Raw genomic sequence first — 15,957 nt, 5'->3', positions numbered from 1 at the left:
AGCAAAAGCCTAGGGTTTGTGCGCTTGTGAACATTAGAGCTTCTTATGCCTTTGCTTGTGCATTAGCACTATGGATTCGGTGCTAGAGGGTAAATGTGATCTATTTTGGGACCTCTTATGCTGCTCCGCCATTATGTAGACGATTAAAAACTTGCTTGAGCTTATTGGCCAAGTTCGTCGAAAGCAATATTGAAGTATTGAATTACTACTAAGTAACTGATTTTCTGAACTAATTACAAATGGCAGACTCTATATGTTAATCTTTAGTACTTAGCATTTTTGTTTGCATGTGAACGAATAAATACGAAATATAAAAATCATAATTGCATATTAGTTGGGGGGCCAAATTTGTTGAAAAAATAAATACAACCAAAATTGAACGTGATTGTAATTTTTCCTTGACAATTTAAATATTGCTTTCTTATGATAGTGTAACTATTCAAAAGACTTGATGCGATCCCATAAATTCTTACACAAGTGTTGATGAAATATTTCAGTAGTGATTGACTTGATAGAGAGTCTAATGTGGAAGACATGGAAAAAAAAGTGTTATAAATATTACATGGCCAAAGGGAATAATCATAGCCTGCCCTCTTTTGAGATAAAATATTGAGTAGAGCTCTGATGCCAGTGTGGCAAATTCCGAGTCCACTTACTAGGTGCTCACTGGGCGACACGGTTTGCTTGGGCTCACTATGTCAGCCAACCAAATTTCAAATGTTCAAGGTCTCTCTCTCTCTCTCTCTCACGCCCCGAACCCTAGGCACACACACATCCCTTGGCGGTCCACTAAAATGCGACATTCCCAGGATGCGTCACTGACCTAATCAATTTATGCACATGCATAAGCGAACTAATAAACTCTAGACAACAATCAACATGTGATAGAAAAACAAGACAACCAATTTAAACAAAACACACTTTATAAACATATTAGGTTTATATACAAAAGTCTAAAGCCAAAAGAAGCTACTAGGCTAACCCTACCCCAGACCATACCTACTTAGGATCTAGGTCTACTACGACACCATCTGGGATGTCGATATCTAGGGGATCAGCTACCTCTACAACGGGCTCTTCAACCTCGGTCCCCTGGTTCGCCTCGATATCAGCCAAAATATCGGCATCATGCACGGGGTCGAGATCCACCACATACTCGGCATCGACGATAGGCCTGTCGAAACCATCTAATGGGCCCTCCCGAACACCGTTAGGGTCATGACAGAACCACGCTTTGAATTGATGAGGTACTAACTGAGGTAAGCCCTCATCGACCTAAATGGTAGTCACAACGAGCTCACGGGTCTAGTAGTTTGGTACGCTGGGTCTCCATCTCTCGTGGCCACCCAAAACGAATGTGGCACACCTTCATCTAAGGATTTGTAAAATTTTAAACCACGACGGGGTGAGACAAAGTCTTAGCAAGTTCACACCCTAAACCCCGATTAGGACAATAATTCACATAGAGGAAGCCTAAACATGCAACATATAGGACTTACCTCGCCTCAGCTTCTCCCTGCACATTAGTACATCACATATATCATATATGAACGTAGTAAGCATAAACCATTAATTGGAACACCTCATATCATATATCAATCAATCACAGGGGTTTTGATTATAAGGTCAAATCGTTATGACACGGCACATTCCATGCCACACAATTTCGTCCCATAATTAGGCGCAGCTATATCAATCACTCAAGCGTGTCCCAATTAATTACTACTCAACGGCCACAGCCAACTCAATAGCTAGCGGTCATCTGGCATAACCGGGCGTTGTTCCGCTTTGTCGAGCATAGCAACATCTACATCTAGACGTTATTCCTGAAGGAGCATAGGCCCAGCCTCCACTGCGACCGGCATCCGTTAACGTGGGGCATTTGAACTTAATCAGATATAGTCCGGCGTAAAATTCTGACAACGGCTATCCCGATATAATTTACGCTAATTAATAATTAATTAAATAAATTGCATTATATATAATTAAATAAATTGCATTATATATAATTAAATAAATTACAAATTATTTAAATTAAACCCTTAATTAATCTACATAAGCTAATCTAACCACTTAATTAAACTAATTACCTAATCTAGCTAGGATAAGTACATTACTCTAATTAGGCCAATCATTTAATCTATCTAACCACCTAATTAATCTAACTAATTAACCAAATAAATAATTACACTAACTAAATTAACCTTAATCCTATTTAGGACTAAACTAATCCCCCTAATCCTCACTTAGCCTAAACTAATATCCCTTTAAGTGCAATTAACCCCTAATTAGAGATTAGGGTGTCAACTCACCGGTTAAGTGAGCTAATGGTCCACGGCGACGGCGGCGTGATGGCGACCAAGACTCGGGCCTATGGCGACTCCAAATGAGGCCCGAAAGACGTTGAAAAAGCCCACAAGGCTCATAGGTCCAGCTAGGAGGACCGATTCTGCTTGGGGCTAAGCTAGGCTAGAAAAGCTAGACCAAGGGGCTAGTTAGGCCTCGGCTTAGGGGCTGGAGTAGGGCAGGTGAGTGGCAGATGAGCGGTGGTGAGATGGGCTGGGGTTCGAACGGGAGGGAGGCCGCGACTGGGCTAGACGACGGTCGAGTAGGAGCTGCGACACGGACTGGCTTGGGCCCGGGGACGCTGGTCATGGGAGCTGGTTGGCTCACGGGCGGCTCGGACGATGCAAGTCGTGATGCGGTGGCTGGCCTATACGATGCAAGGGGTGGCAACATAACAATGGAGGAAAATGAAGAAGAAAAGCTGAGGAAGAAGAAGAAGTGTTCAGCAGGAGGAGGGATAGGGCTGGTTGAGTATAAGGGGAAGGAGAGGGGACAAGAGGGAAGAGAGGGGGACAAGGGGACAAAGGCCAAGCAAGTCAAACTTAAATATCTCTTGCATTTGAGTGTTTTTCACCCTTATCTTCAGCCAACTTGATCAATAGGTCACCCAAGGACTAATTTCCTTCTACACCTTCACAAAATCAAGCCAAATTGATGGCCAAAATTCAGCAGCTCAGCAGCCCTACGAATTCTTGATTTCCATCTTCAATTTCACACCAAATCAAGTCAAATTGGTGGCCCAAAAATGCCATGGTAGCAGCCCTTACAATTTTCCCTTAAACTCTTCCCAAACCAACTTAACTCGGTAGCCAAAAATTCACAACAAAGTGCCCATCCGAATTTCCTTGAATTTAATTTACCAAATTTTGATTTTCCGCCAAAATCTCAGTCTCACCGAAAATTCTTAAAGGATGAGACGATGTCTTAAAAATAAATCGTGACATGCTCGAACTTTCGATTTCGAAACCAATTTCAATTTCGTGGTTAAAATCAACCGGACGTGATTTTAGCGTGACCTAACTTATCGGATAGCTTTTAGGAAACTTCAACGCATTTGACCCGTGGTTGAATATTTTCGATTCATGTTGTGCATCTTTGACTCATAGGCGACTTTCAGTTGTCATAAAAATCTCAAGGTTTCAATTACGGGTACTAGGTACAGAATCAACAGAAAAATCGGTTTAGTGTTGTTCGATGCGAATTTTGCAATAAGGTGTTATCACCCACAATTTAATTATGTGCTTCTATCGAATCGACATATATCCAATCTTTAATCAATTATAATGGTGTCGTATTGACCATTGCCAATTAGCACGGTCAAGTAGTCGATTTTTGATGGAATTCTCAAGTCTATCGCATATATATCCCTTAACGTCTTCACCTGATATATTAGTTTTCTCATAAGTGATCAGCTCAAAGAAAATGGATCATAGGCACATCGATGAAAAGCCCATTTCATTTAGTCGAGACAAGGTCGGAAATTCAAGATGTCACACACACACACACACACACTCTCTCTCTCTCTCTCCCTCTACTCACACTCTCAGCTCTTCCTCCCTCTAGACCTTAGACCTACTATCACGCCTCGATCCTCGAGCGCACACCCATCCCTCGGTGGTTGATTAAAATTTGCGACTTCTCAAGACGAGTCGCCGACCCTTTCATTTTATTACACATGCCGAAGCGAATAATAAATCCCCGACAGTAACTATCTCGAGATAGAAAAGCATGATAACAGATTCACTAATGAAACATGCTTTTAAAAACATACTGAATCATGTACAAAAGTCTACCATGAAAAGACTTCAAAAGACCAACTCTAAAAAAGAAATTGTCCTAACTGACTTACTCCTCGGATCCCCTCAGCTCAACTCCTAGGTCCTTTGCTCTATGGCCCTGAAAATTGAGCCAACGACGAGATGAGATATAAATCTCAGCGAGTTCACGCTCTAAACCCCGATTAGGAAGGTAATACGCCTAGAAGCATCCTAACCACACAACCACACAAATAGAACAGATGACTTATCTCGCCTCAGTTCCTTCCTGCACGTTAGCACAATTCATATCACAACTATATGCATATAGAAATTTCACACATCAATTGAAGCAACTCACTTTCAAACCAACCAAACACCGGAGTCCTGATTATAAGGCTAAATCATCATGACACGTCTCATACCGTGCCACACAATTTTGTCCCATGATCAGGCATGGCTAAATCACTTATGTCAGTGGTTTAATCCACACCAAATATTCATTCTCAATAATCAATTTCCCAATTCAACTCGACATCCACACTCAATATTCTGACTCAATATTCAATACTAGGCTCAAGGTTCTAGAGGTGCCCTCTCCCCATGGAGTTTCGATAACGCGTGGCACTTAGTCCCTGGCCATAATCAGTCATAGTATGAGGTACTAGAGGTGGTTCCCATGAATTCACACTATCGTATACCACTTAGTTCTTAACTATACTAAACAATAGCTCAAGGTACTAGAGGTGGCTCTCACGAAGTCACGTTGTCGTGTAGCAGTTAGTTTTTTACTATATAAAGTACTAGTGCAAGGTTCTAGAGGTTCACATGAAGTCTCGATATCGTGTAGCACTTAGTTCTTGACTATATAAGACAGTACTACAAGGCTTCTAGAGGTGATTCTCATGTGACTCAAGTCACCATGTAGCACTTAGACCTTTACTACAAATAGGCCACAGTACAAAGTACTAGAGGTGGCTCACACGAATCCTCATTATCGTGTAGTACTTAGTTCTTTACCGGCTCACAACCCATTGGGTTCCCTCAACACAACATACATCACCTCAATTTTCAATAGTCATCTTGCCATGGCTATAAACCATCACACGATTATTCACTAACGGCCAAGAACATTGTGCTTTGCACTTAAATTCCTTGATTAAAATAATGCATTGGCCTATTTTCTTCATATTAAACATACCCGATAAAAAATAATCGTGTTTGGATATACGGTCTGCTTGAGCCAAAAATGCAATAACTTTCTTTTAAAAAATTCCACTATTTATTATAGTGCCTAAAAACATTTTTGGCGTTAAAAATCGACGCCTCGGTATTTTCTGACTAAATACTAAAATTATTCAATTTTGGGATAATTACCCAAAATTACAATCACCACTCAATTTGCACAAAATTGCATCCGATTAAATAAACCAAGTGCACCATTGCAATCGGCACGAAATTCCGGTAATCGGCTATCCTAGTCTAATTTCTGGAAAATATTTAATAATTAAATAATTACCAAAATTAATTAAATAATTCAATTTAAATACTAAAAATACTAACTTAGGCCAGAAATGCCTACTTAAAAGCTGAGACAGGTCCGAAAAAATTCTGAACCACTTTAGATAAATACTACAGCTTATCTAGGCTCTAATTATACTACTCTAACCACCTAACATGCATAATTAACTAATTAAATCACTAATCTAATATAATCACCTAATTCCTAATTAACTTAAAGTAAACACCCATTAAACGTCATTAGCCTACTAAGTAGAGTTTAGTGCATAAACTCATCGGTTTAGTGCGAAAATCGGTTCACCGCGACGGCGGTGCAACGGTGGCCGATAAACTCCAAAGCAATGATGCCAACAGAGGCTTTGACCGGGCTAAAACGGTCCGCAAGCTTCCTGCTTGAGGTAAAAATCAAATCTGCTCAAGGCTGGTCGCGGGCTTGGCTCGAGACTAGGCTGACCTGGGCTTCGACTGGGGAGAAGAATCGATGGGAGCTGCTGGGGTGAAGACTGAATGAGGCGATGCTGAGGACGCGCGGCCGAAGATGGGGAAGAAATGATGGAGTGGGATGGTGGGCTGACTTCGGAGGGGCTTCATTTGGCGAGGGTTGACGTTGGATGTGGCATTGGACTAGAGGGTGATGGTAGACCAAAGATGGTGGGTTCGGACATGGCAACTACAAGGGGAAAACAGAAAGGAAAATGGTAGTAGCCATTGGTAGGAAGAGAGAAACGATGGAGCTGCTGGAAAATGAAAAGCAAGGCAGAAACAGATGTGTACTTCGGTGAAGCAGAAGCGCGAAGAAGATGAGGGAGCTGGCCAGCGTACAAAGGAAGCCAAGGAGGGGGAGGAAAGTCAACAATTTTATCCCTTCAATTAATTGCTTGTCCCCCTAATACTTTCTTGCCTTTTAATCCACAAATAATTCAATTTAATACCAAATGTTGCACCCCCCAAGCCTAGCTTCGAATTTCACTTATTTGGACTCTAATTGCATCTCCAATCTCTCCAAATTGAGGTCCAAATTTGATGATGAAGACGTCCACAAAATTTCTACAAGTCCCCTTCACCAAATAGCTTGGTAAGGAGGCCAAAAATCCATTCGATTTGGCCCATCTGAATTTCTGTTATTTTCCGAATCATCCGAAATGATTCCGTAAAAATCCCGGACTCACCGAAAATTCTTCAAAGGATGAGTCGACGTCTCGAAAATAAATCATGACATAAAAGAACCTTCAATTTATGAAATCGGGTTCAAATTTACGGTTAATTTTAGTTTGACGTGATTTTAGAGTGACCTAGTGTATTAGGTAGGTTTTAGGAATTTTTAGCACAATTGACCTGTGGTAAATTATTTTCGAGCCACATTGTACATCTTCAACACATTGGTGACTCTTGGTTGTTGTGAAAATCTCGAGATTTCAAATACGGACACAAAGTACATAAATGATAGAGAAATCGATCTAGTGCCGTTTGACGAGAATTTTGCAATTAGGTGGAATCACACATACACTAATCACATATCTCTATTGAATCGACCTATCTCCGGTCTCTGATCGATTTTGACGATTCCGTAATGACCCTTGCAGATTAGCACTGTCAAGCAGTCGATTCTTGATTGAATTCTCAAGTCTACTGCATGTAGATTCCTTAACAACTTCACTTGATATGCTAGTTATCTCATAAGTGGTCAACTCAAGAAAATAACTAGAGGCGCGTCGATAAAAAGCCTAACTTATTCAATCAAAAACAGAATTTGAAATTCAAGATGTCACACCTACCGCCACCATCACTGCCTCTAGCACATCACCTCGATCTTTGCCCGCTCCTTCTCCGACCTCCAGCGCCGCATCCTCCTGTCCAACTCCTCCGATGCCTTTTACATCTACACCCATGACAATCAAGATGTCAAGGCCCCATGCCATGTTGATGAACCACACTGCCACCTCCACATTGTTCATTGCCTAAGCCGACCCTTGTCGATCTCGAATCAAGTTAGATTAAAGTTCTAGCTAAGCTCTAGATCACAAATCTAGGGCTCACGCGAACTTTGATCCAAAATTTGAGGTCCAAGTTCACCGGCCAAGCTCAAGCTCAATGACTAAGGACTAAAACAGTGGCGAGGTGGTGGATTGAGACAACGGCGGGGTGGTGGTGATGGAAATGGACAAACATTTGTTGCCGTCCTCATCGGAGTGAAAGGAAAGAAGAAGAAAATATAAAGAAAAATATAAGAGAGGAAAGAGAGAGGCGAGACGGTAAGGCGGCTATAGTATGGTGGGCCCCAGATGACACATGTTGCCGATAAATGAAGTGGGATTTTGACATGCTGGAATCCCACTCCTATCTAATATTTTCTCCTATTTTGAATTCTTGCTTACATTTTCCTATCATATCGCTCTATTTATTTATTTATTTTTCTGTTGCTCTATCTATTGAATTGCTGGAAACATCAGGCTGATGTTTGGGCTGTTGGCTTTGTCAACTCATCTATGTGGTTTATAACCCAATGCAATCTTGAATTCAGTCCATATAACAAGTTTTAACAGACGAATGCTAGATGCACATAAAAATCTTACTAAAATTACTTACTAAGTAATATAACAAGTTTTGTTTGGGTATAAATATATGAAAGCCATGCGTTGAATCGTTGGCTTCTTGAAATATCCAATACAAAATTGCCACATCATTTAGTAAAAATGTTTTAATAAATTTTTTTAATACATGTAGCATTGCTTGTTTTAATAATAAATATTATGACTGCAGCACCCTTCGGTTATTTTCCAAGCTAGGTTTGATGTGCTTTGATATAACAAATATATATATACACATATATATAGCTTTCATATTGAAGTTTTCTTAGGGTGTCTGAATTTTTTATTTACTAATTTTAAATATTTTATAAATCGGTAAAAGTACCTTTAAGACATTTGTTAACAAGATTTCTTTGTGGATAATACAACATAAAAAATATTATATATAGTATTTTTCCATTTCAACAAGGTTTTTCAAACTAAAATGTCCGAGGATTGAATTTCAAACATCCTTTTATTTGCATTTTGAATCACACATAGATAATAACGTACAAACCCTTTAACCAGTTTATGGCACCTAACAAAGCAAACGAACATATGAAACTTAAATTAAGTAAATGGAAAAAAACAGACCATAAAGGATCACTATCATCATCGCGTCGCCCTTCTCATGATCGGGGGTTTGGCGAAACAAATTGTAGCAACTCATCGTTGTGCTCGAACTCGATCATGTCGTGCTCGGCCAAGGTGATCCATGCTTCGATCCCATCCCCGCATCTAGTTCCCATCAAAATGACCAAATTTTTTATGGGAGCAATGGTACACACCCAAGCAGGTCTTCCCCAGCCGAAATCAGCCTCGTAGAACGGGAACCTCGCCCAGCTGCTGAACCTGTAGAGCTCGATGGCAGACGACGCTGCCAGCTTCCGTGTCGTCATGAGGTTCTCGCAGGCCTTGGCCAATCCATTCTCGCCTTGAAGCGCGCTCAAATATTCGCTGTCAATTGCCCTTATTGAATTTTTGAGAATGCCTGCAAAGTCCTGCAATTCGTCACCCTTGTTTGGTTCCATGAGTGGTGCCACAACGGCCTGCACCAGATTGCCCAAGGTAGTCTCAGGCAATGGTTGTGGCCTTATCCTGCTTCTGATGTTCACCGCATGTATGACTGCTGACGATGGGGGATACTTGTCCTTCCACTCTGGCCTCTTCCTTGCTGCTGCCACGGCGGATTTCCATATGAGGGCGGTCACGGCCTCAACACGAGTAGGATTGGCACCACCAAACCCCGCCCTGAGGCAAGCCAAGCTCTCACCGTTGAAACAAAACCTCTTGGTCGAAAGCTTCTCTCTGCTGATGACTCCAGATGGCATTTGGTAGTTTATGTCCTTTGGTTGGAAGAGCTCGGATGCTTTCAGGAAGGGAGTGATGAGGCTCGCTTCACCGTCGACTCCATTGTTGGCGATTTCAGACCATGCGTTGAGGAAAGCAGAAACCGACGCCCCATCAGCAATTTTGTGAGAGATGCAGATGCCGATCCCCATGCCGCCACAGTCAAAAAAATTGGCTTGGACCCCTACAATGACTTGTTCGTCAATGTTGGTACTGACTCTGCTTGGGGAGAATGGGAGGAATTGCTGCAGCTGATCGATGTCTGGGTTCGAAAGGACTTTAGACAGCTCGAAGCGAGCTTTCGCCTCCATATAGAGTGCACCCTCATCATTGCAATCAATGCCAGCATTTCCTTTCACCCTTCCACCTAGAGGGTAGAAGAGGGAAAGCGCCTGCGCAAGCGAAGTTTTCAAGTTTCCCGAAACCAAGGCTGAGTCTGGCGCCGCCTTTTGGTCAGGAGCCAAGTAGAACAGGACTACTGGAACATAAAACGATGGAGCCAGCTGGTCGAGGAGGCAGAAATTGAAGTTCCTTAGGTGAGGTGGAGTTGGAGAGGACGGCTTGATGGTCTCTGTGGAGACAACCTCAATTTTCGTGGCCATGTCCGTTGGAAAATTGAGAGATTTGAAGGTCTGCACTTCTAACTTTCTTTGGTCCATTTTAATTGCTTTAAATCATGAAAAATGTGCTGCTTTCCTAAGCAAAAAAGAAGGTCAACGAGTTTATCCACATGATGTTCAGGAAGGGAACGCATGATTCCAAGAAAACAATAAAAAAACATGGATTTTGGGGATCCGCATCAGAGATAAGGCTCTATTTGGCAATGCTTGTGTTTCTTTATTAATCTATCATTTTACTCTCTAGAATAGAAAAAGCATAGAAACATATTTCGTAACGTCAATTAATTTTTTTATTCTTTAAAATAGAAAATGATGGGAAAATAAATTTGGAACAAAAAAAAAAATGACATTTTGTTCTTGAGAATAATTTCTACTGCTGTGCTACTGTTCACTTGCACCAGTTCGTGGCACAAAAGGAAAGGTTCCCCTGTAAAGCACCATGCATAAACCAGAGAAATACTTGAGTCCCAACGAAATGATTTGATTGATGACTAGGGAAACACTAATTGCATAATTTACAATAGCAATGAAAAGAATCGTGCTTAGCGCGTGCATTGAAAACTACTTTAATATTATGAGAAACGTGGGTATTGTCAAGCTGCTTATCCTTTTGTAGGAAAGAAAAACTTCCAGCTACTATTGCAGCATTAAAACAGATTTTATTCCAAAACTGGTCGAAAGTACTGGTACTAGGGTTGTGACTTGTGGTTGGCCGAGGTTTTGAAATAGAAAGCGGATCCTCAATGTACGATGAAGTTGCAGAACGAGATTTTGAAGTATGCAGGAAGAAAATATATATTTGATGGAGATTAGAAACCCATTACTTCCAACTATTAGGCTCTTGACCCAGGTGACCATGAGGATGAACAAGAGTATCGAAACCAAGTTGAAGAAGATGGTGGACTTGTGCCTGGTGATCTTAGCCATGCTTTTCGATTATCTTAGCTTAACACTAAGTTTGTAAGAGTAATGCCTTGCATATCTTTCTATTTTTAGATGAAATAAGAGCATGAGACAAAGTAATTGTTATGAGTTAAAAGAAAGAGCCGGCTTTGTGTTGACGCTTTGAGCTACATATTATAAATAAGATTAATTTGGAGTATATGCCATGAGGGGGAAGGATAATACCTATGCAAGTATCCTTCGTTTTTTTTTTTTTTTCCTTTTTCAATTGCAAAAGTCAAACTAAGAATGTTATTTTTACATGCGGAATCATCGCCGGCTTGGATTTCAAATGTCGATGAATTATTAAGATGAGGTCTGCATGTGTCTGACTTTGCAGGATAAATTTTGTTTTTTCTTCGTAAAGATAGTGTTAAAGTTTCCCATCTTACGGTCGTTTCGCTGGAGCTTTTGCTCCCATTCGATGTTGGCCGCGAGATTACTAACTTATTGCACTGGTCGGCAATTTTTTTTTTTTGGGACGATGTTGACATTTAAATTTTAATTTTTCTTTAGTCAAAATTAGTGATTGAGTCCAATCCCTAAACCCAAAAAATAAAAATAAAAATCAATATTGTATAGTTACCATTGGCATCCTCAGTGGCACGCAAAATACCGTGGAGTATTACAGAATCTTTCTTATTAACAGGTGCCCATTGAAATTGACATATTTTAAGTGAAAGTCTTAAATTCATTGAATGGATCAGGGTCGCAATTTGAATTAGGATATTTGACATGGCAACCCGAATTGGAGTCTAAATTTGGCCAATAATGAATAGAGGATAATGCATCACGGCTAGAATAGTAGCTTAAAAGGGGGATTGAACATCACGATCTTGAAAGGACTGTGATTGTGGGGGCATGCTTGAAGCTAAGTGGAGGAATCGGCGGAATTCCTTCCACAACGCTCTAATCCTCGAGCGCGTGCCCATCCCTCGGTAGTCGATTAAATTGCGACGTCCCAAGACATATCGCCGACTCATTCATTTTAATGCGTATGCATATGCATATAAATAAATCCCTAAACAGCACAAAGATTGGATAGAAAAGCAGGACCGGGATTTCACAACTGAATCAAACTTTTATACACAATCGACTAGTTTATATACAATACTAGTCTATAGACAAAAGTCTACTCAAGCATAAAGTCTACAAGTCCTTTAGACATTCAAACCCCAAACTGAAAATCCCGTGCTCTCTTGGGGACTTGGGTCCACCACTGCACCACCAGAAGGGTTAGTTGTACCCTCATCAAAAGCGATTTCTAACACCGACACTTGGACCTCAAAATCTTGTAGGGGACCTTCTCTGGATCCATTTCGCTCGGGATGATACCACGCTCTGAAATGATGGGGTAGCCTCCGAGGTAGACCCACATCAACACGACAATGGTCCTTATAAGTTCATAAACCCAGGCTCCTTGGCCCTCGGGAAGAGGAATAACGGAGACCTGCTCGGTGATCCTCTTGGGCTGGCGAAAACATTTCGGAGGAATCGCCATCTAAGGACCTGAAAAGGTTGAGCCCACGATGGAGTGAGATAATGTCTCATCAAGTTCACCTCCTAAATGTCGACTACGAAGGAAATACGCTTAGAGGCAGCTATACACACAAGTCAAAAGACTTACCTTGCCTCAGTTCCCTCCTACGCGTCAGTATAGTCATAATCTCAACCAATCAATTCAACCCAAACCATCAATCCATCTATCCATTCAATCAATCAACTCAATTCGATCACTGCTCACCCAAGCTGAGATTTATTATTAATGCTCACCAAAGTATATATATATATATATTATTGCTCACCAAGAATCTTGTGCTTTGCACACCCATTTCTCAAATAAAATAATGAACTTGGCCTAATATCATTGTGATAAAAATACTCAATAAAAATAGTCGTGTGTGGGTACACGGTCGGTTTGAGCCAAAATGCTTCTTTCTTTTAAAAAATCTCACTATTTGATATAGTGCCTAAAAACATTTTTGGCGTTAAAATCAACGTTCTGGTATTTTCTAATTAAATACTGAAATTACACAATTTTTGGATAAATACCCAAAATTACAATTACCACTCAATTTGCACAAAATATCATTCAATTGCATAAACTAAACATACCATTGCAATCTGCACGAAATTCCGGTCACCGGTTATCTCGGTATAATTTCTAGAAAATAATAAATAATTAAATAAATACCAAAATTAATTAAATAAATGCAGTTAATTACCAAAAATGCAAACTTAGGCTGGAAACGCTTAATTAACCACTCAAACGAGCTGGGAAAATGTCCAACCCTATCTAGGTAAATCGCACAACTTATCTAGTCCATAATTAAGCCGTTCTAACAACCTAACATGAAAAATCAAATAATTAAATAACTAATCCATTCTAACTAACTACCTAATCCCTAATTAGCCTAATCTAAACACCATTTAAACATCATTAATTCCATAAACAAAGTTTAGTAAGTAAACTCATTGGTTTAGCTATCCGGTGAGTCCACGGTGACGGCAACGTGGAGATGGGCGACAAACCTCCTGGTAGCGAAGCCAAGCAAGGCCTAGAAGAGGTCCAAAAGGGGCCTCGAAGGCTCACGGCTGGTTCGCTTCTCGGTTCTGTCCAAGGACCGAGCAAGCTGGAATGGGGCTAGAAATGGCAAGGGATGGCCGGACCAGGCTGCAACGAACGAGCAGGGGCGACGGCGGCTATTGGATAGTGGCTAGGGGGCTTTGAGTAAGCTCTTACAGTGACCAAGGAGGCTCGGGGGCATGGCCAGGGTCGTGAGATGAACAAGAGCAGGCGGACAAGCAGATGGCGTGCGACAGGCTCACGCGGGGGTGCGATCGCGGCATCCTGTTGGTTCAACGGGTGGTTTGCGACGGCAGGGGGGAAGGCTAGCGGTTTCCTCTAGTTTTTTGGGTAATCAAAATGGTCTACAATGGGGAAAGCAAGCTTGTTGGAGAAGAAGGGGATAATATAAGGTTGGAGGGTCCCTTCTGGCCTCCAAAGCTCTCTATTCTATCTTGAACACTCATTAGCAAGGCCCCACTTGCCTTGGTTGTCATCCAAGCCAATTTGCAGCCCAAGACTTCCCTTAGAAGCTTCACCAAGTGGTCCAAATGTTGTGGTAACCATGGCCTATGAATTTGACTCAAATTCCCCCAAATCCACTTAAATTATCCTTCAATTGGATCTAAATCGGTCCCCATATTCAACCAAGGTGCCATCATCCCATTCAACATTTTCCTCATCAATTCGTCCAACTAGAATCCCAAAATCGCAAAAATAAAAATAAAATGATCCTTTGATTTTCCAGTAAAAAACAGCTATACTTTGAAATTTTGCCAAAAATCTCGGTTTGCAGAAAAATCTTTGGAGGGTGAGTCGACGTTCCTAAAATAAATCGTGACATGACAGAACTTTCAATTTTTGAAATTGGATTCAAATTCGCATTTAATTTCGACCTGGCGTGATTTTAGTGTGACTTGGCCTACTAAGTAGCTTTTAGGAATTTCTAATACAATTGACCCGTGGTCGGTTATTTTCGAACCATATTGTACATCTTTGACACATTAGCAACTCTCGATTGTCGTGAAAATCTCAAGATTTCGAACATGGACACAGGATACCAAAATGACACAAAAATCGGTCTAGTGCCGATCGATGAGAATTTTGGCAATTTGGTGGAATCATCTACACTTTATCACATGGCTAAGTCGAGTTGACCTATCTTCAGTCTCTAATCAATTTTTAACTATGCCGTAATGACTCTTGCAAACTAGCATGGTCAAGTAGTGGATTCCTGATCGAATTCTCAAGTCTATTGCATTAAAATCCCTTAACAACTTCGCTTGATAGACTAGTTATCCTGTGAGTGATGAATTCAAGGAAAAGAACTATAGGTGCATCGATGAAAGGCCTGATTTATTCAATTGAAAACAGAACTGGAAATTCAATATGGCATAAGTCTTCTCCTCTTATAAATCTTTAAACAAAAAGGTGGGGTTACAGTTGTCTCATCGAATCTTCACTTTCCCAAGTTGCTCCTTCAATACCGTGGTGTTGCCAGACCACTTTAACCAACGAGATCGTTTTGGTATGCAGAACATGTTCATTGCGATCAATAATTGAATTGGTCTTTCCACGTACGACACCCTGTCGTCCACGTCTAATTCCTCAAAAATTCAGTACGTGGGTCGAGTTAGGTTCATGCTTCTTCAACATCGACACGTGAGAGACGTCATGCACTTGCACCAACCTCGGTGACAATGCAAGACGATACGCTAGAATCCTTATTCCTTCCAGAGAATCTCAAAGGGACCTATGTACCTCAAACTTAGCTTCCCTTTCTTGCTGAAGTGCAAAGTACCCTTCATCGATGGCACCTTCAAAAAGACGTGCTCACTAAGGAATTTCAATGGCCTTCCACGCTTATCAATGTACTTTTCTGGTGGCTTTGAACGGTCTTTAATCCGTCTCTAATGACGGCAACTGCATCCACTGACCGTTGGACTAACTTTGAGCCTGTGATCTTTCGTTCTCCAGCCTAATCCCAATACACTGACGTTATGCATGCTCTGCAATACAATGCTTTGAAATGAGCCATTTGAATGCTTTGTTGGTATCTGTTGTTGTAGGCAAACTCGACAAGATGAAGTTGTTCTTCTCAGCTTCCCTTGAAATCCAACACGCAAGCTCACAGCATGTCTTCGAGGGTTTGAATCGTCCTCTCAAACTAGCCATATGTCTGAGGATGATAGGCCGTACTGTACTGCAGCTTCATTCCTAAGGTAGCCTGTAAACTCTGCCAACATGTAGTTGTGAATCTCAGGTCTCAATCTGATGTAATCATTACCGGC

General features: G+C 41.1%; 1 protein-coding gene across 1 annotated transcript; it reads right to left on the bottom strand.

Moving 5' to 3' along the window:
* Positions 1-8,817: 8,817 nt before the first annotated feature.
* On the bottom strand, positions 8,818-10,140 carry LOC104439674 (stemmadenine O-acetyltransferase). Its single transcript, XM_010052699.2, has one exon. It carries the CDS (start codon positions 10,138-10,140, stop codon positions 8,818-8,820), a length of 1,323 nt encoding a protein of 440 aa, XP_010051001.2.
* Between the last annotated feature and the right edge of the window lie 5,817 nt (positions 10,141-15,957).

The sequence above is a fragment of the Eucalyptus grandis genome, chromosome 3, assembly GCF_016545825.1.
Source record: "Eucalyptus grandis isolate ANBG69807.140 chromosome 3, ASM1654582v1, whole genome shotgun sequence".
Lineage (NCBI taxonomy): Eukaryota > Viridiplantae > Streptophyta > Magnoliopsida > Myrtales > Myrtaceae > Eucalyptus > Eucalyptus grandis.
Note: the sequence above shows the minus strand (reverse complement) of the source record. Positions and strands in the feature narration are given on the sequence as shown.